General features: G+C 35.1%; 2 protein-coding genes across 4 annotated transcripts; both read right to left on the reverse strand.

Moving 5' to 3' along the window:
• Window positions 1-4054: 4054 nt before the first annotated feature.
• LOC131649619 (uncharacterized) lies at window positions 4055-13090 on the reverse strand. 2 transcript variants are annotated; one of them, XM_058919371.1, is made up of 3 exons: window positions 12684-13090; window positions 12497-12578; window positions 4055-4380 (listed from the first exon to the last, which is right to left on the reverse strand). In XM_058919371.1, the coding sequence occupies exons 1-3, from the start codon at window positions 12774-12776 to the stop codon at window positions 4217-4219; spliced, it is 339 nt and encodes a 112-aa protein (XP_058775354.1). In that variant the 5' UTR covers window positions 12777-13090; the 3' UTR covers window positions 4055-4216. The 2 variants fall into 2 exon arrangements, with proteins under 2 accessions (XP_058775354.1, XP_058775353.1); XM_058919370.1 differs by having other exon boundaries at window positions 4057-4383; window positions 12684-13033.
• Window positions 13091-14198: 1108 nt separating this feature from the next.
• On the reverse strand, window positions 14199-17724 carry LOC131649620 (uncharacterized). Of its 2 annotated transcripts, none has more exons than XM_058919372.1 (6): window positions 17313-17724; window positions 16888-16958; window positions 16625-16747; window positions 15501-16322; window positions 15188-15410; window positions 14199-15081 (listed from the first exon to the last, which is right to left on the reverse strand). In XM_058919372.1, exons 1-6 carry the CDS (start codon window positions 17569-17571, stop codon window positions 14543-14545), a joined length of 2037 nt encoding a protein of 678 aa, XP_058775355.1. In that variant the 5' UTR covers window positions 17572-17724; the 3' UTR covers window positions 14199-14542. The 2 variants fall into 2 exon arrangements, with proteins under 2 accessions (XP_058775355.1, XP_058775356.1); XM_058919373.1 differs by having other exon boundaries at window positions 16888-16945; window positions 17313-17452.
• Window positions 17725-20257: the final 2533 nt, after the last annotated feature.

The following is a 20257-nucleotide window of genomic DNA, read 5'->3' on the forward strand; positions in this document are numbered from 1 at the left end:
CTAACTTGCCATTGTTCACCTGATCTCTTAAAAAATGGAACTTGGTTTCAATGTGTTTACTTCTACCATGTGCTACTGGATGCTTTGCCAAATCTATAGCTAATTTACTGTCAATTCTGAGCTCCATCCTTTCATTCTTTATTAGTTTCAATTCCATCAATAGCATATTAATCCATTGAGCTTGACATGCTGCCATGGAAGCTGCAATGTATTCAGCCTCGCAGGAAGATAATGCAACCACTGGCTCCTTCTTGGAACTCCATGAAAAAGCTGCATTTCCAATCATAAACACATATGCTGCAGTGCTTTTCCTGTCATCTTTGTCACCACTCCAATCTGAATCTGAGTAGCCAACTAAGTTACCCTCCAGACCCTTACAGTATTAAATGCCATAGCTGCTTGTGCCCTTCACATATCTTAAAATTCTCTTAGCTGCAACCATATGTGAGGTGGTAGGTTTCACCATGTACCTGCTGATCAGACCTACACCATAAGTAATATCAGGTCTTGTATGGCACAAGTACCTCAAAGAGCCCACAATTTGCTTGAATAAGGTTGAGTTCACTTCATTTTCTAAAGACAGTTTTACTCCTGTGTCAACAGGTGTTGAAACAGGTTTGCTATTCAGAATGTTAAATTTCTTCAAAATGTCTTGTGCATATTTCCTTTGATGTATCACAACTCCTTGTGAATTCATTTCAAACTCAATTCCTAGAAAATATGTGAGATTTCCTAAGTCAGACATCTCAAACATCTTCATCATACTCCTCTTGAAATCCTTCATTTCATCCTCATTCCTTCCAGTCACCAGCATATCATCCACATATAAGCACACAATGAGCTTATTAGTGGTATTTCTGCAGTATATTCCATGTTAATTTACACATTTCACAAAACCTTGTTGAACAAGGAAGCTATCTATCTTTTTATTCCAGGCCCTTGGGGCTTGCTTTAGGCCATACAAAGCTTTGTCAAGCTTGTATACACACTCTTCCTTTCCTTTTATCTCAAATCCTGGTGGCTGGTTCACATATACTTCTTCTTCTAACTCACCATTGAGAAAGGCAGATTTTACATCTAACTGGTACATAGACCAATTATTCTTGACTGCTATAGAAACAATCAATCTGATTGTTTCCATTCTTGCTACTGGAGCATACACTTCATAGTAATCATATCCATACTTCTGCAGAAAACCTCTTGCAACCAATCTGGCCTTATACTTTGCCACCTGACCATTTGGCTTCAGTTTTGTTTTGAATACCCACTTGACATCAATGCACTTCTTGTTAGAGGGTAACTGAACTAACCTCCATGTTCCATTCTTCTTTATGGAATCCAGCTCTTCAATCATTGCTTCCTTCCAATGTTTTTGTTTAAGAGCCTCTTCAAAAGACACTGGTTCAGTTTCAGCCAGCATTACTAGTTGCACTATGTCACCTTCATTTGTGACTGCTTGATCAGGGAACCTTTCATACTCTCTCAACCTGGCTGGTGGTTGAGTATTTCTTCTTGGCCTGTTAGTAACTTTTGTATCTTCAACAATTTCTACTTGTTCCTCTGCCTCAACTTCCTCTGCCTCTGAACTTGATAGGTAGAAGTGTCTGTCAAGGTTATTTGAAGCCTTGTCCTTCTAGTTCCAGCATTTTGATTCATCAAACTTCACATCTTTGCTGGACATTATTTTTCTACTATTTGGATCATATAGTTTGTAGGCACCAGTTGAATGATAACCAACCATAATCATCACCTGAGATTTATCATCCAATTTTCTTCTTAGTTGATCAGGTATATGCTTGAAACACAATGAGCCAAAAATCTTCAGATGTTGAACACTTGGTTTTGCTCCACACCATGCTTCTTCTGGTGTCTTGTCCTGCAGCTTCTTTGTAGGACTTCTATTTATGAGATATGCTGCAGTAGCAGCTGTTTCACCCCACAAGTAATGAGGCATCTGTTTTTGCTTCAACATACTCCTTATCATGTTTACCAAAGTTCTGTTCTTCCTCTCTGAGATCCCATTGTGTTGAGGTGTGTAGGGTGTTGTAACTTCATGATTTATACCATTTGATGAGAAGAAATCATTAAACTCAGTGGAAGTATACTCACCTCCACCATCTGTTCTTAATCTGCTAATTACTTCACCACTCTCATTCTGAACTAACAGTCTAAATTTCTTAAACACACCAAACACTTCACTCTTCTTAGCTAGTAAGTAAATCCATAATTTTCTAGTAAATTCATCTATGAATGTTACAAAATAGCTATTTCCTCCTATTGATTTCACTTCAAAAGGCCCATAAACATCAGAATGAATTACCTCAAGTTTCCTGGTTGCATTGTATGGTACTTCTGCATTGTAAGAACTTCTGGCTTGCTTTCCTGTACAACACATATCACATACTTCATTAGGCAGCTTTATCTTTGGTAACCCTTGCACCATTTTCTTCTCATGAAGCATATTCAGATTCCTGAAATTGATATGCCCATATCTTTGATGCCACAACCAGTTTTCACTCTTTGTTTCTGATAGCAAGCACTGATCTGCAATCACCCTGATGTTGATTTTGAAAGTTCTTTGCTTTGACAATGGAGCTTTCAAAATCAATCTGCCTTTGCTATCAAACACCTTCATAGCTTGTGCTTCCATCTTCATAGTATACCCCTTTTGTAGTAGTTCCCCAATACTGATGAGGTTACTCTTCATACTTGGTACATACAGTACATCTGTGATGCATGCTTTCTTACCATCTTTCCTATGAATTAACACTTTCCCAATGCCAGCTGCACAAACTATGCTATTGTCTGCAAATCTAATCTTTCTATTGACTGAATCATCTAATTCAGATAGCCAAGATTTCTTGCCTGTCATATGATTTGAACACCCCGTGTCCAAATACCATTCATCATTGCTTTCTTCTTCCTCCTTGACTGTTTCCATCAAGAGTATTTCTTCAGAATCTGAATCTTCATTCTGAGCAAACTTAGCTTCATCTCTGCTTCTTGGAACCTTCTTTGATCTGCAATCAGCTGCATAATGTCCCCACTTCTGACAATTATAGCACTGAATGTCTTTCAAATTCTTCTTCTTCTTCTGATCATACTTTGCATCTTCTTTCTTAGTACTTTCTTGACTCTTGCTAGAACCTTCACCACTCTTGTTGGAGTAATCAATCCAGGGTTCCTTCCCCTTCTTGAATCTTCCTTTCTTCTCATACTGGGCCTGCAAAGCTTGATCAGAGGATACACTTTTACCTCTTTCTTTAACCCTATCTGTCAATCTCAATTCATGTGCTTCAAGACTCGCTTGCAGTTCTTCTATCTTCATAGAATCCAGGTCCTTGGATTCCTCCAAAGCAACTACAATGTGATCAAACTTTGGTGTTAAAGTTCTGAGAACTTTCTCAACCTTCATCACATCAGTGAGAACTTCGCCATTCCTTGTCATCTGATTTGTGAGATTGATCACCTTATCAAAGTATTGACTGATGGTTTCTTCTTCCTCCATCGTCAGCACTTCATACTGTCTTCTTAATGCTTGAAGTCTCACCTTCTTCAATTTACCATCCCCAGAATACAATTTCCCATTGCATCCCATGTCGCCTTCGCACTTTCATAATGCATAATCTTCTCAAAGATATCATTACTTACACTCAGATGAATCAAGAACATTGCTTTCCCATCTTTCTTCTTCAAATATTTGTGTGTTGTTCGTTGTGCATCAGTTGCATCGGCCGATAGTGCTGGTACTCTTTCATTCACGACTTCAAGGACATCTTGAAACCTGAAGATCACCTTCATCTTCACGATCCATTGATCAAAATTCTTGCCTTCAAACACCGGTAGATGCGCAGGAATGTTGTTGTGAGTTGCCATTCTTCACGAATTCTCAAACAACAGTTATCGAACCGGGCTCTGCTATACCAATTTGATGGAACAACAATGGAGATGTAAACAATTCTAAGAAAACAAAGTTGATTATTCAGAAAGGGGATTTAGGGTTTTGAACTATTTTAGAGAAATAGATAACAATACAACAAGTAAAGTGATGAGAATTCGTTGGTCAATATTATTGAATAAAGTGAGTGTGGTATATATACCACTCTGTACAAAAACAATAGAGTTGCAATATTATCTTTCATATACTAAAGTAAACTAATTCTAACTAAACTGAATTACTAAACCAATAATCATATGGATCCTTTGTAAGTCGCAATTAATCAATGGAAGATCGAAATAAACGGTTGATAATAGAAACTTTAGGGAGGGGATTCTTGTTGATGGGAATAATTTGCCTAGCGACACCTTTAGCCCCGGTTGGTAATCTGAATGCAAGGGTGACTTTCTTTTCCAACACATTCACCTCGACGGACTCTGTCTCTGCTGAAAAATTAAATATTGATGCAAGCATCAAGAGTAAGCTACCAAGCAAAGTGCAGTTACTTTAAGATTATAGTTTAATTATCATGCAGTCTTAAAACTAGTTTGAAAATTTATAGGTTTTTTAATCTTGTATGTATATGCAAACTATTACATTTTATATAGAGAGATATTTAATTAATTTAAGAGTTAATAGGTATTTTTTGTCCGGTGATATAGGTGAGTGTTAAAAAAACCTCATGTAAAAAAAATTAATTTTCATTCTTAACATTTAAAGATTTCTTTGTTTTGACCCCTATTGAAATTCAGTCATCAGAATCTTTGACGTGTCAGAATTATTTTAATTTTAATTTTTTTTAATAACGTGGATGATGTGAGATATTGGATCGAACTCTAGTATTTTCGAAGGGTAGCTTCTTGGTTCGACAGTTCGACAGAGTTAAGCATGAAGTCGAAGGATTGTTCACATGCTGGTGTCGAAGTGTGCATGCTGTAGTCGAAGATGGGTCTAGCATGCAGATGTCGAAGATGCTAGGGTTGTTAGCATGTTAAATTAGGTTTTAGTGTTTAAACCCTAATTTGTTAAGTTAGCTTGTTTATTAAGTTGGCTTGTGTAATGGGTCTTGCTGAAAAAGCCCATTAGTTAGTATGTTAGGTTTTATTATAAATAGCATACTAGTCTCTCATCATTGCTAAGCTGCAAATCCTAATTTAGGGTGAGAGAGGTTATTTGTTATTCTTGTAAACTTGTAATCTTGTTTTAAGAGAAAGTGAAAGAATAGCAGTTATAACCAATTCTTGTGTTCTTATTCTCTTCCCTAATTCCCTATTATACTTTGTTATTGGTATCGTTTTTCACAACAAATTGGTGCGGTGAGCGTGGAGAAGATGCCTTCAACAAAGTATGAGATTGAAAAGTTCACCGGAGTGAATGATTTCGGTCTGTGGCGCTTGAAGATGAAAGCCCTACTGGTTCAGCAGGGTTGTTTGGAAGCGTTGAAGGGAGAGGCAGCCATGAATGCAGAATTGACGGCAGCGGAGAAGACGAATATGATCGAGAAAGCACACAGCGCAATTTTGTTGAGCCTTGGTGATAAGGTTCTCCGGCAGGTATCAAAGGAGACGACGGCATCAGGGTTATGGGTGAAACTTGAAAGTTTGTATATGACCAAATCGCTGGTAAATCGACTCTACCTGAAGCAAGCCTTGTATTCATTCAAGATGATTGAAGACAAAGTATTGGCTGAGCAGTTGGATATGTTCAACAAGCTGATTCTTGATCTTGAAAATATTGATGTGAAGATCGATGATGAAGATCAAGCGCTGTTACTATTGTGTTATTTGCCTCGATCACATGCTCACTTCAAAGAAACTCTCTTGTATGGAAGGGAGTCCCTGACGTTTGAAGAAGTTCAATCAGCCTTGTACTCTAAGGACTTGAATGAACGAAAGGAGCATAAACCTTCGACTGTTGGCGAAGGTTTGGCCGTTAAAGGAAAACTCTTACGAAAGGATGGTAAGTTCGACAAGAAGAAAGGCAAAAGCCAGTCGAAGAATTACAGTGGCGAAGCATCTGGCATTCGATGCTACCATTGTAAGAAGGAGGGTCACACAAGAAAGGTGTGCCCTGAACGCTTGAAATATCATGGAGGTAAGGATAATGGCAACGCTGCCATTGCTCAAGATGATTTCGAATCATCTGATGTTCTTGTGGTTTCAAGCGGTGACTCTAAGAAGGAGTGGATTATGGATTCAGGTTGCACTTGGCACATGACTCCAAACAAAGACTTGTTCGAGGAATTATGTGATCAAGATGGTGGATCAGTATTGCTGGGAAACAACAAGGCTTGCAAGATTGCAGGTGTTGGATCTGTAAGATTCAAGCTCCATGATGAGTCAATAAGGTTGTTGACTGAAGTCAGGTATGTTCCTGATTTGAAGAGAAATCTGCTTTCTCTTGGTGAATTCGACAAGAAAGGATATGTTTTCCAAGGAGAGAAAAGTATCCTAAGAGTCATGAAGGGTTCGAAGGAAGTCTTGAGAGGCGTGAAGAAACAAGGCTTGTATACTCTTGAGGCTGAAGTTGTAAGTGGTTCGACAAATGTTGCATCCACGAAACCTTTGTCAAAAACAGAAATCTGGCACATGAGATTGGGTCATGTCAGTGAAAGGGGTCTGGTCGAATTAGGGAAACAAAATCTGCTTGGTGGAGACAAAGTCGAAAAGCTGAAGTTTTGTGAACCCTGTGTACTTGGAAAATCTTGCAGAGTGAAGTTCAACAAAGGCAAACAAAGAACACATGGATCCCTTGATTACATCCATGCTGATCTTTGGGGGCCTGCAAGGTGTGCATCACATTCAGGAGCAAGGTATTTTCTATCCATAGTAGATGATTATTCCAGAAAATTATGGGTATTCATCCAGAAGACTAAGGATGAAACTTTTGAGAATTTCAAAAGTTGGAAGACTCTGGTTGAAAATCAGACTGGCAGGAAGGTCAAGAGGTTGAGAACCGACAATGGCCTTGAATTTTGCAATGAGGCATTCGACAGTTTTTGTGCTGCCTTTGGTATTGCAAGGCACAGAACTACTGCAGGTACTCCACAGCAAAATGGTTTGGCTGAAAGGTTTAATCGAACTATTTTGGAGAGAGTCAGATGCATGTTGACTAGTGCGGGATTAACAAAGGTGTTCTGGGCTGAGGCTGTTTCGACAGCAACATATCTGATAAACAGATGTCCTTCGACAGCGTTAGATATGAAGACACCTGAAGAAGTTTGGTCGGGACATCCACCAGATCTCGACAAACTGAGAGTATTTGGCTGCGTAGCCTATGCTCACATTAGGCAAGACAAGGTCGAACCTAGAGCTCTGAAATGCATGTTCATGGGATACCCTGAAGGAGTCAAAGCTTATAGGCTATGGTGCCTAGAGCCAGGTCACAGGAGGTGTATCACCAGTCGAGATGTAGTTTTCAATGAAGCTGAAATGGCTTTTAAGAAAACTGATGATGTTGGTCGAAGTACAGAAACATCTGACGAAGAGCTGGAACAGGTAGAGATTCCTGTTGAGGTGGAGCATGTTGATGCTGAATTGCATATCCCAGATGAAGTCGAAGAAGAAGCAGAAGATGCTGAAGTTGAGGAAACTGACGATGACTACCTATTGTCGAGAGATAGGTCGAGAAGAGTCATCAAGCCACCTCAGAGACTTGGATATGCAGATCTTATAGCTTATGCCTTAATCTCTGCAAGTGAGGTTCTAGACGAAGAACCTAGAGACTACAAGGAAGTTATGAGGAGTCGAAATAAGACTGAATGGCTGAAGGCCATGGATGATGAGATAAAATCTCTTCATGATAATCATACTTGGGAACTGATCAAGAAACCTGTTGGGGCAAGGTTAGTCAGCTGTAAATGGATTTTCAAAGTTAAGGAAGGAATTGAAGGAGTGACGTCGAAACGATACAAGGCAAGGTTAGTTGCAAGGGGTTTCACTCAGAAAGAAGGTGTCGACTTCAATGATGTGTTTTCTCCTGTTGTGAAGCATAGGTCCATTCGAATGTTGCTTGCCATGGTGGCACAGTTCGATCTTGAACTGGAACAGATGGATGTGAAGACTGCGTTCTTGTATGGTGATCTAGATGAAACGATCCTGATGAGGCAACCTGAAGGGTATGTCGAAAAGGGGAAGGAAGATTATGTGTGCAAGTTAAAGAGATCTTTGTATGGGCTGAAACAATCTCCTCGACAGTGGAATAGGAGATTCGACAAGTTCATGGCACGCATAAGTTTCATTAGAAGTCAGTTCGACCACTGCGTTTACTTCAGATTTCGACCTGGTAATTCATTTGTTATTTTGTTGCTTTATGTGGATGATATTCTCATAGCAAGCAACAATGTTGAAGATGTGATGAGGGTGAAGGCTGAACTCAATAAGGAGTTCGATATGAAGGATCTGGGAGCAGCTTCCAGGATTCTTGGAATTGACATTCGAAGAGATAGAAAGAAGTCGAAGTTATGTCTATCTCAAGAGGCATATCTACGGAAGATTCTTGAAAAGTTTGGTATGTCGAATTCGAAGCCAGTTGTGACTCCAACAAACCCTTAATTCAAGCTGAGTATTGATCAGTGTCCCAGTACTGATGTCGAAAGAGCCTATATGAATAGCATTCCGTATGCTAATATAGTTGGTTCTTTGATGTATGCTATGGTTTGTACTAGACCCGACATAGCATACGCAGTAAGTCTTGTAAGCAGGTACATGGCGAATCCTGGAAAGGCTCACTGGCAAGCATTGAAGTGGATTTTAAGGTACATAAATGGGTCTCTGAATAGAGTCCTAATTTATGGTGGAGCCTTGGGTGAAGATAGTAAAGCAGTAATAGAAGGATATGTCGACTCTGATTATGCAGGTTGTATGGATTCCAGAAAATCTATTTCTGGATATGTTTTCACTATGTTTGGCACTGCAATTAGTTGGAAAGCAACACTTCAGAAGGTTGTTGCTCTATCAACCACTGAAGCGGAGTATATTGCCCTAACTGAAGCTGTGAAAGAAGCATTGTGGCTTGAAGGTTTTGCGAAGGAGCTGAAACTTCAAGGTCGAGGTATCACTGTTAAATGTGATAGTCAAAGTGCAATACACCTGTCGAAGAATTCAGCCTATCATGAGCGAACTAAGCACATTGATGTGAGGTTGCATTTCGTCAGAGGAGTAATCGAGCGTGGAGAAGTCCAAGTGCTGAAGGTTTCGACTGAAGACAATGCTGCTGATATGATCACCAAGACATTGCCGAGTTGCAAGTTTTTCCACTGTATGCAGTTGATAAAGCTGCATGAAGAAAGCTAGTCTGTTCCTTGACGTTGTAGAGTTAGGTCCAAGGTGGAGATTTGTGAGATATTGGATCGAACTCTAGTATTTTCGAAGGGTAGCTTCTTGGTTCGACAGTTCGACAGAGTTAAGCATGAAGTCGAAGGATTGTTCACATGCTGGTGTCGAAGTGTGCATGCTGTAGTCGAAGATGGGTCTAGCATGCAGATGTCGAAGATGCTAGGGTTGTTAGCATGTTAAATTAGGTTTTAGTGTTTAAACCCTAATTTGTTAAGTTAGCTTGTTTATTAAGTTGGCTTGTGTAATGGGTCTTGCTGAAAAAGCCCATTAGTTAGTATGTTAGGTTTTATTATAAATAGCATACTAGTCTCTCATCATTGCTAAGCTGCAAATCCTAATTTAGGGTGAGAGAGGTTATTTGTTATTCTTGTAAACTTGTAATCTTGTTTTAAGAGAAAGTGAAAGAATAGCAGTTATAACCAATTCTTGTGTTCTTATTCTCTTCCCTAATTCCCTATTATACTTTGTTATTGGTATCGTTTTTCACAACAGATGACTTAGTTAATATTTATTATTTTGATTTGAATCAACTGTGTTAACTTTGGTCAAATGTTTGTTTTATGTATGCAAAAGCCATTTGAAAAAGGTGCAAGTGCAAGTTTATTGTGAATGACTAAATTGCAATAAAGTAAAAATAAAAGACAAGCAACACATCACCCTAATTACATAGGGTTATCCTAGGAGAAATTTTAATCTCCTTCGACCATTTTTAACTCTCTATGTTTTCAAAAGTCTCGTTGAAGATATTTGATTTTGAGTCTTGAAACCTTTTAGTCACATTTAAAGCACAACAAAAAACATCAATATTAACATATGTAAAAGGTGTTACAATCTAATCCTCCATCTTATCGTAAGTCGACATATATTTTAAAGCCACTATAAGCAGTACTTTCCTAAAACTTGAAGCGGGAGTGTCAACATCCTCCTCTTCTCTAGTCTCACTAGTAAGAACGTCCATCTCAAAATGATATTCCTCCAAAACTTTGCACATCGTTATGATTAATTTTGATCTTATAGGTTCTATCTTTCACAATTTGTATCCCTTTACACCTTCAAGATAATCAATAAAGGTGCATTTCACATCTCTAGCATAAAATTTAGCTTTCTTGATATACATAAACGCCAAAGCTCTTAAAAATTCAAATTAGAGCAGTTTACACCTTCAAGATAATCAATAAAGGTGCATTTCACATCTCTAGCATAAAATTTATCTTTCTTGATATACATAAACGCCAAAGCTCTTAAAAATTCAAATTAGAGCAGTTTATTGCTTTTTCGCTCTAAACTTCCATAAGTGTATTGAAGTATGTTTCAATGGATGGACACCGCTTAATTAAATAAGTTGTAGTAGAACTAACTTTACCAAAAAAAAAAAAAGGCGAGTATCTCATCTCCCATCAACATGCAGTCACCCACTTTAAAATGGTCATATTCATGCATTAAATAAGGCCATTTTGTTATATATAGTGTGTCAACTACATTTCTATACCTCTTTATATCTCATTTCTTAGAAAACTCATTAAATTTCTCTGAAATAAGCTCCAAATCATCCTCCTCATCTCTACCCATATTTTATGCTTCCAAGAGTATGTCATTTTTTAAACACTTAAATACTTATTAATTACTATATTTTATCTTTTCTCATGACTATTCACAATTTTTGAATTAATACAATCCTTGTGGGACGATACTTTTATTTCATCACTTGCAACAACTGTGACTGTGTATACTTGCGCATAAAAGATAAATCCACGACAACCATGCATCTCTTATGACCAACCATTTTAGTATGTCTCTTAGTTTATAAGAAAAATTGGAACCAAGTGATCATGTGGTTTGTCCAAATTTGAAAATTGAACTTAACAATTTGAAGGGACAAACAACACAATTTTCTAAGAACCCAATTATTTTCACTATGAGTCCAAATGATGAAAGAAATTTTTTTATAAAACCATATAGAAGTACGTTTACATCACTAGGAAGAATAGAAAAAGTTTTCTTCTAAAGTAATCTATCATTATTGTAATGAGATTGGACATATTAGGCCCCATTGCCAAATTAGGAATGTAAAAGCTCCTAATGGCTTATGAAATGGGTTCCTTAAAAAGTCTCAACTAATCCCAAGAACCCAAAACAATTTTGAATACCAAAATTGCCTCATTAAAATTCTTTATAGATATGATTCATGGACAATGGATGGTCAAGACACGTAAAGGAAGACACATCTATATTCACTAACTTCAAGAAAATTGAGCGTGACAATGTCATTTATGGAGATAAAAAATCGAGATAAAATATTAGGAAAAACTATTGTGGGAAATCCCTCCGCAACAATCATTCATGGTGTTTTACTTGTGAAAGAGCTTAAACATAATAATATCCTAAACATTAACCAGTTATGCGACAAAGGGTACAATATTAGTTTCGTTAGCCTAGGTTGTATAATACAACTTAAGCAGGATAAGTAAAGAGTGTTTAAGATTTGTAAAGTTGAAAATGTCTATACTCTTAACCTTGACGATGTATCAAACAGTGTCTGCATCAATCATATGATCATGATGGTTTTGATGACGATAACACGATAATGTGAAGTTGCCATCAATCAAGATATATATTATATCAAGATGTTTGTGAAGATCAATATGTTAAATCCTCTCTTTAAGGACAACACTTAATGTCAAGCAGCGTTCGATAGAATTCCTAATGATATCTATAATCAAGCAATCTCTAATAATAGCGTTTATCAAAAAGCTTTATCATGTCTCATCAGCTATGAAGAAACTAAGTCTCAGTGTTGAATTAGTGATAAATAAAATAAGAAGTCTTGAAGATTTAAATATTGTGGAAGAGAGGAAGTTAATATAAATAAATGAGATTTCTCTTAATAGTCCTCGAGTAAGTTGTTTAAAGTCTTGATTTATGGAAATTTCCTCTCATCTAATGCTACTATTAGCACGCAAGTTGTTGTTGTTCTTGGCATTAACTTCTACTTCCCAACAAGTGGTATCCGAATACTACTAAATTAAAATACAACTTCAAAATGTCAAAATGATTTCCGCGTTATAAACAAATACTAGGCTATTTCTTGATGGAAACCAACAAGTTATGATGTGTGCTCTACATTCAATGTCTTCCATTGAATACTCCATTATAAAACTTCAAAATATATAGTTCTGAATTTGCAATTGAGTAAATTTAAAAATAAAAATATGAATAATCTTACCATTCATTTTTGTAATAATGTCAATAACCCTTTTCTGGCACTCCTCACATTGCATATCAGCAGAAACAACAACTTCCTGAACCTGTTTTTACACCAAATCAGAACCAACCCATCAAGCTGAATATTCTAAAAAAAACTCTTATGACTAAAATCCAAAATAAAGTAAGTGAAAATACAACAAACCAACCATTGGCATTGTCAAAGATTCCATAGAAGCTAAACTAGTCTCAATAAGAGGAAAGTCCTTTGAATTTTTTCTACCACTGTCTTTAAAAGCCATACCTGTGATTATTTATGTCTTCAACCGTATGATAAAAGAAACTTTTATATTATATTAATTCAACAGGTTAGAAGCTTCAATCCAATGTTTTGAGGGCTAAGTATTAGGAAAATGATTTATGAACAGCTCCTTCTACATTGATAGAGCAGTACCATCTCTATTGTTTAGTAGTTGGTGGATGATATGAAATGACATAACATGTTAAAGTGAAAAAGGTCTTATGCCTAATTGGATAGAGATTGTTCTTTAACTAACGTGCAGACAAAGCCAACATAGGGCTTAATTGTTTTACTTTTAATAAAATTTATTCCTTCAACAAAAAATGTCGTTAAAGTTTTTAAGAAAAAATAGTAGAGAAAAATATAAGGTTAAAACACAAAATTGTAATATAACCAAAAATCTATAAAATAACCTTTTTTTTTTGTAAAACTCTATCAAATATCAAATAGGTGAAACACTTGGATGACATATAAATACAAAGCATTAAAATAAGTAAAATATTAAAAATGCAAAAGAAAAAGGTTCCATTTCAACAAAATTATAATACAACTAAGATCTAATCAATCAACAAATTACTCGATTTTGGTCTAACGGATTGAATGAGCCGATTCAATCCAATTTTTGAAATATGAAGATTTTAGGACCTCAAATCCAATAAAATCTCAAACTATAAAACTTAAAAAGTTCATAATTAGATTAGATATAAACTATCTTAAACCCTAAACACGCATTTGAAATTGTTGTATTAATTTGATCATCGGAGTGTTTATACATACCTCTTCCATAATCAATCAAAGACAAACACTTAAAAAATATTCCTAAATAAATTTAAAAACTACTCCATCTATTTCACAAACCGTCGTTTTATGAAAAAATTATTTTAAATTAAATGTCATTATCATTTTTTAATATAAAAATAATTTACTAATTTTTCAATTTAAAATTAATTTAATAAAAATACAATATCCTAAAACAACAAAAATCATAGATATTTTGAAACAGAGTATCTTGATTCCGCCTACCAAAAGGAGCCACGCTGTACACGGTACAAGTATATAAACAAATAGAGCATTGGATCCTCTGATTCACGACCGTAGGGCCGGGCCTCGTAGATGCTAAAGTCAAACAAGTGGCTCCTTTTATTGTACTATACTATGATGTTGTCCTGATTTGGATATATCCGTATGAGCTGGCACTGGCAGTATTATACATTTATTATGTAATCAAACTCAATACGGCAGACAAACAATCAACTTTAATCTACTAGCCGGCTTTGACTAATGTTACATTCGATTCAAAGTGCAGGGCAAAACCTTTTTAAAATTTAGAGAACAAAATTAATACTAGTATATCAAAAATTTGTGAAGTAACAGATGCCAGACACAACAAAAGACATCAATCAACTGAAATATTCACACAAGATAAAAAAGAACAAGAAAGGTAAACTTTGTATTATTGGCACTACAAACAGAGGTAACAGCTATTCCTAAAGTCAAAGCCATCGTCGGTTATTCCACTATGTTTACACCTTCTGCCCAAAAACTTGTGCAGGCATCATCCTTGCTTCAAACGGATACAAGAACCCAAATTAAATGAGGCTCCAATGCCACAAAATACCCAAAAATAAAGGGCCAACAAAAGCCTAATTCCTAAGTTAGGAATGGATGAACAAAGGTTTTAGGGTTAAATAAATAAACAAATACTGGGAAGATGAGGCAGGTAACCCTAAAAGCAGACACCATTCTAAAGAGAACAACAACACGGAATCATCTACACATAACCATGTTGGTTAAAGATGGGACGACCGAGGAACTGAAAATGGAAGGATCTCCCTGGTATTTGTAGTCATCATGGTCATGGTCACCTTTCAATGAAGCTGGAATCACAAAACTATCTGAATCTTCAGACTCCATAAACGCTGGGGACAATTTCCTGGGTCTATCACTGCACTTTTGCTTCTGGTGAGAGGTACTACCACCTTGATTCCTTTTCCGGGATGACTTCCACCTTAACTGGGATAACAAAACATCCTTCAAAAGATCTGGAACAACCTCGGGCTTTCTAATAAGTTTATCCCTTTCAGAAGAACCTGAGTAAATATCAGTCTGCTTAGATTGTATTCCATCCCCCATAGGTGCAGCGTTTGAACTTCCATTGGATAAATTTTGTTTTTCTTTCAAGCTTGAAAATGATAATTTAGAAGTAACAACATCTGGCCTTTGCCTTAATTTAACCCACTCATTCCCTGTCCAATCTCGAGAATGCCGTAAATTACTAGGACCAAAAATTGAGACCGTCTTTTCACCTGCAAAAGACATTAACTTGAGAATTAATAAGACACCACAAAAACTGTTAACAAGTTTACACCTATAATTAACTATGATACAAAAAATTTGGACAAAAGGCCATACCTGGGAAATAAACGTGATATTTGACACGATATTTGGCATCAGACTCTTTTTGAACAACAATGCCTTCCCACCATCCATCATGCCACCAGGCATCAACAATGTAACCAACATCAGCAACAAAGGACATTCCACGTTTGTTTGACTGTGGTCGGATCTTGGTCCTCTCGGGTAATCGGAGACCCAGATCATCAGGTACCACAATTCTAGAAGCTAAAATCCATTCCTTCAAAAAAAAAATTAAAATAAATGTTAGTCTCATCATATAACAGGTATGTCAATACTTAAGAAAAAGGTTAATGATATTTTAACACACCTCAAGCTTCTTAGCTTCATCCTCTGCATCCTGAAGGTCGTAATATTGCACCTTCACTTTATCTTTGCTCTTTTTGATAACTGAAGCTCTAAACCAACATCCTCTAATTCCACTGTCTTGAGAGAGGACCTCAATATTGGAACCTACAGCTAAATAATGCGAAGCAGGTTCATTTGCCTCTTTGATGGTGGCCATCTTGGTGGACCCAGCCAGTTTTAATGAATTGTTTCCATTGCTGGTTTTGGCATCAATCTTACCGTTACTTAAATTTTCCGATTTAAGGGCAACTAACTCAACAGCATCTGTTCCGTCAACTTTTGTACAACGCTGTCTCTTCATAGGTCTGATCCCAGAAATGGACGGGAGATTTTCTTCAAGTTTTGGGCCATCTTTTGATTGCCCTGAGCTCCCATTAGACTTTAAGTCAGAGTTGGCACACATTTGCCTCAGTATTTCCTGTCTCCAGTAACCCTTAATTTGAGTTATATCAAAGGGTTTGACATCATCATTATCAAACTTGTTGCTGCACACAAATGGTTCTGGACAGGCGTGATGAACTTCATTCCGATACATTGCATAGTGCTGGGGACTGAGGACGGAAGTCAAACCATCTATGCATTCAATACTCAGATCTTGAAGAAAAAGAGAAAACAAAACTTCTCTGTCACTAAAACTGTGAGGTAAAACAATACCAACCTCATCAATTCTGTGAAACCAGCGAACCACAACCATCCTGTTGCCTCTGGAATCCTCGTACAGGTCTTCCAAGTAGGCAACCAGACGTTTGTTCTCTTCTGCTAAAACAAACACAAAATCATTCACCTGAAACCAATTTGAAACGGTAGCAGAAAGAAACAAACTTTAAAAAGTCAGAATACAAACCAAATGTGGTGAACACAACAAAATAAAAAATAATAAATAAATTCATATGCACGTGCAAAGATTTATTTTACACTGACACAGTCAATCATAATTAATACAAAAATTTGACCATTATCATATGTAACCTAAAAGTGATACAACCAATGGATTGTGATTGTGATTGGTTGAAGGTGCAAAATATTTGAGATGTACAATGCATAAAATTTACTCTTAAAAAAGAAAAGATGAATATGATGACTCACAGATATCTGAAAACCATTCCGTTCAAATGACTGATAGTGATTTCTTCTTTTCCTACATGTCCACGGCAACCCTACCCATGAAAATGGATGTGTACAATTGCGCATCTTCTGCATCTTATTATCCTAAAACGAAAACAACAGAATAATTCAATAAGTAATATGATTTGATTCAAATCAAATTAGACATTCATGAAAGCAGAGTAACAATAGCAAATTCAGGCAAAGGGAGTAAACAATGATTCCATCAATGATTCCATCAATACCTTCACTGTTCCAATGTCAGGTTCATAGCCAGATTTTCCAACAACCATAGTCGCTTCCCTGGAAGAAGAATCTGAAAAATTCAGAGGTAAACATAACAAACTTAATTTCAATTACACAAAAAGAACCCTACAAAAAATCAATATTAAACAAAACCTACAAATTTTTTTAAAAAGAGGTCCACAAATAATTAACAATTTCAGATCTAAGCCTCTCTACCATTGGGGATACAAAACCAAAACCCTTCACATACAATAGATCCATAAATTATAACATCCACCGTAACATCCACCGTACAACGCCGTACAAACGCCGTACAAATGCGATTCCACCGCATAAAAACGATTAACAAAAAGGTGAAAGAAGCGGATTCCACCGCATAAAAACGATTAACAGAAAGGTGAAAGAAAGGTATGAATGAAGATACCTGAAACGATAGAATCCAACCAATCAAGAACGTGTCTACGCGATTTGAGTTTAAAAAAAGGCCCTAAAGAAGAGTCTCTTATAGCATAGTGATAAGACATATGCCTGGAACTCGTCTCTTTACCTATAAGAGCGAGATCCGAACCACCGCCCTTCTTTTTCAGAAAATAACGAACCTCCCTCCTACCCTTATCCATCGACACCACTACCTCTTCCCAGCTTACGTAACGTTCTTCACAAAATCTCTCTTTCAAAGCCATAATTCAAAAAACTGTTAGAAAACGACGAAATACTCTCTGTGCGTTTATCGCTGACGTTATTCTAGTCTGAAATCTGAGAAATATATATACAGGAAAAAAAAAAACACGAATCGGGATGAGAGAGAGAGAATTTAAATTGTGATTTAAAGAGGGTCTAGGGTTTCGAGATCTGAGAATCAGGAACGATTATCTAACGGCTGAGATTGGTCTTGATATGATGGTATGTTAGGAAAGTCGTAGGAAGTTACGCGGCAATTTTTTAATTACTGTTGTATCCCTTCTAATAGGATGGATTTACGATTCTATCCTTTTTGTTTTAATTATTTTGATTTTGTTTTGATGATTTGCAAAATATAAATCAAATGTAATTGCGGGTGAAGAAAGGAAAGAATGGAAGAATCACTCTTTCTTGTTGCCAACTCTCAACAATTACGGATAGAATCTATTTTCTTTTAAAAATAATTATTTGTTTATTTATTTGTCTATGCAATATAAATATTTTTTATTATATGAATTATTTATTTATTTGTCTATGCAATATAAATAAATTTTTATTTAAAATCGAATAGAATGAGGTGATATTTATTTTAGAGCCAATTTTTTATCATTGAATTTGGACGGATAGAAAAATTAAGTTATTATCATTATGAGTTATTGAAATAATAATAAAAAAATCATTACTTTCCATTTAGTAAAATTCATTCTGCATCATTTATTTTAAAATATTAAATGGAATATAAAAAAATCAACATTCAATGTATTTATTTTAAAATGTTAAGATTTTCTATAATTTTTTTTGATAAGTTCATAGTTATTTTCTATATAACTTTTACTAATTTGCATTTAGAGTATAAAAAATCAACATTCAATGTATTTATGCAAATATTGTACGTGTATAATTTTTTCGGATAAGTTCATAGTCATTTTCTAAATATAACTTTTACTAATTTATATTTAGAACATAAAAAATCAACATTAAATAACTGTATTTATGCAAATATTGTACGTGGATAATAATTGTATTTAAATTATATATATTAATTATACTAACAAGTATTTTAATAGATATAAAAGTTTCAAATCATTTTAAAAATAGAAATCAATGAAATAATCAATATATGCACTTATATCAATTTATAAACTATTGCTAATAATTAATATATATATATATATATATATATATATATATATATATATATATATATATATATATATATATATATATATATATATATATATATATATATATATATATATATATATATATATATATATATATATATATATATATAAAAGTGTTATTTATAATAAAAATAAGAAGAGAAAATAATATTTATAAGGGATGAGTAACATATTTTTTTATAAAACTAAACGTCAATTTAATCCATAAAATATCAATTTATAAAAATAATATTTACAAACATTTTATTAATTTTATTAGTTTAAAGACTAAATTGATAATTGGTGATGGTTTAAGAATATATTGATACTTTATTTGTTTTTATAACGGATGAGTAACATATTTTTCATTTACTTGTTAAAATAATATATCTTTAAATATAAGATTATCTATAATTTGTTTGGATAAGTTCATAGTCATTTTCTAAATATAACTTTTACTAATTTATATTTGGAAAAAAAATCGAACATTACATGTATTTATGCAAATATTGTAAGTGGATAATAATTGTATTCAGATTATATACATTAATTATACTATGAAGTTTTTTTTTTTTTTTCAAAACAAACTTAACACATTTCATTAATTAAAATAGGGAAAAGCTAACATGTGCCCTTGGGCACATGTTAATGAGATATTTATAGAATTTTTTTTTGAAACGCGTGCATTCAATGTATCGAAACTTTAAATATGATTTTATTGTATTTAATTATAATAAACTTTTTCTAATTATAGTATCTTTAACATGTGCCCTAAGGGCACATGTTAGCATGACCCATTACAATATGCTTAATACAAGGAGGAGGTACATTAAAACTGATACGCCTAGACCAAGAATTGGCCGCCTTCGCTAATGAGTCGGCAACCATATTCGCTTGGCGCTTAGTAAACTTAACCTCAAAGTTTGAATAACATTGTAACAATCTCTGGATAGATAAAATAATCATACTAAATTCATAATTTCCGCTATGATTGGAATGAATCGCCTGAATTACCCGAAGGGAATCACTTTCAAATATGACTTTATCCAAATGATTTGCTATAGCTTCATGGATTGCCTCCTTGAGGGCCATAGCTTCTGCCTCGATAACGGAAAGAAGATTCGAATCCCAAGCTGTACCTGCTGTTAGCTGAAGATTTCAACTAAAGAATTATGATACCTTGAAGTTTTGAATTATGATGAGGGAAGAGTTTTCATAGAGTTATTCAAGGTTTTTTTTCTCTTTGGAAGAAGTATTATTCGACTAAGGGAATGTTGGTGATATTTGATAAGTATCTTTCGACGAAGGTGATGGTATAATCGAAACACTAGAGCAGGAAGATTTGAAATTCAAATGGAGCGGTTTCGTCCAGCAAACACGTGGAAACATCTGAAGTAACGTAAAACGTTCGAAACGTCGAACGTGGCAGATATTTATATAATGACCATTAGGGTTGAAGTAGTATAAATAGGAGTACTATTGTTCAGTTTGATATGTTCGAATCAATATACAAAAATTCACAAAA

Source organism: Vicia villosa, linkage group LG2, assembly GCF_029867415.1.
Source record: "Vicia villosa cultivar HV-30 ecotype Madison, WI linkage group LG2, Vvil1.0, whole genome shotgun sequence".
NCBI lineage: Eukaryota > Viridiplantae > Streptophyta > Magnoliopsida > Fabales > Fabaceae > Vicia > Vicia villosa.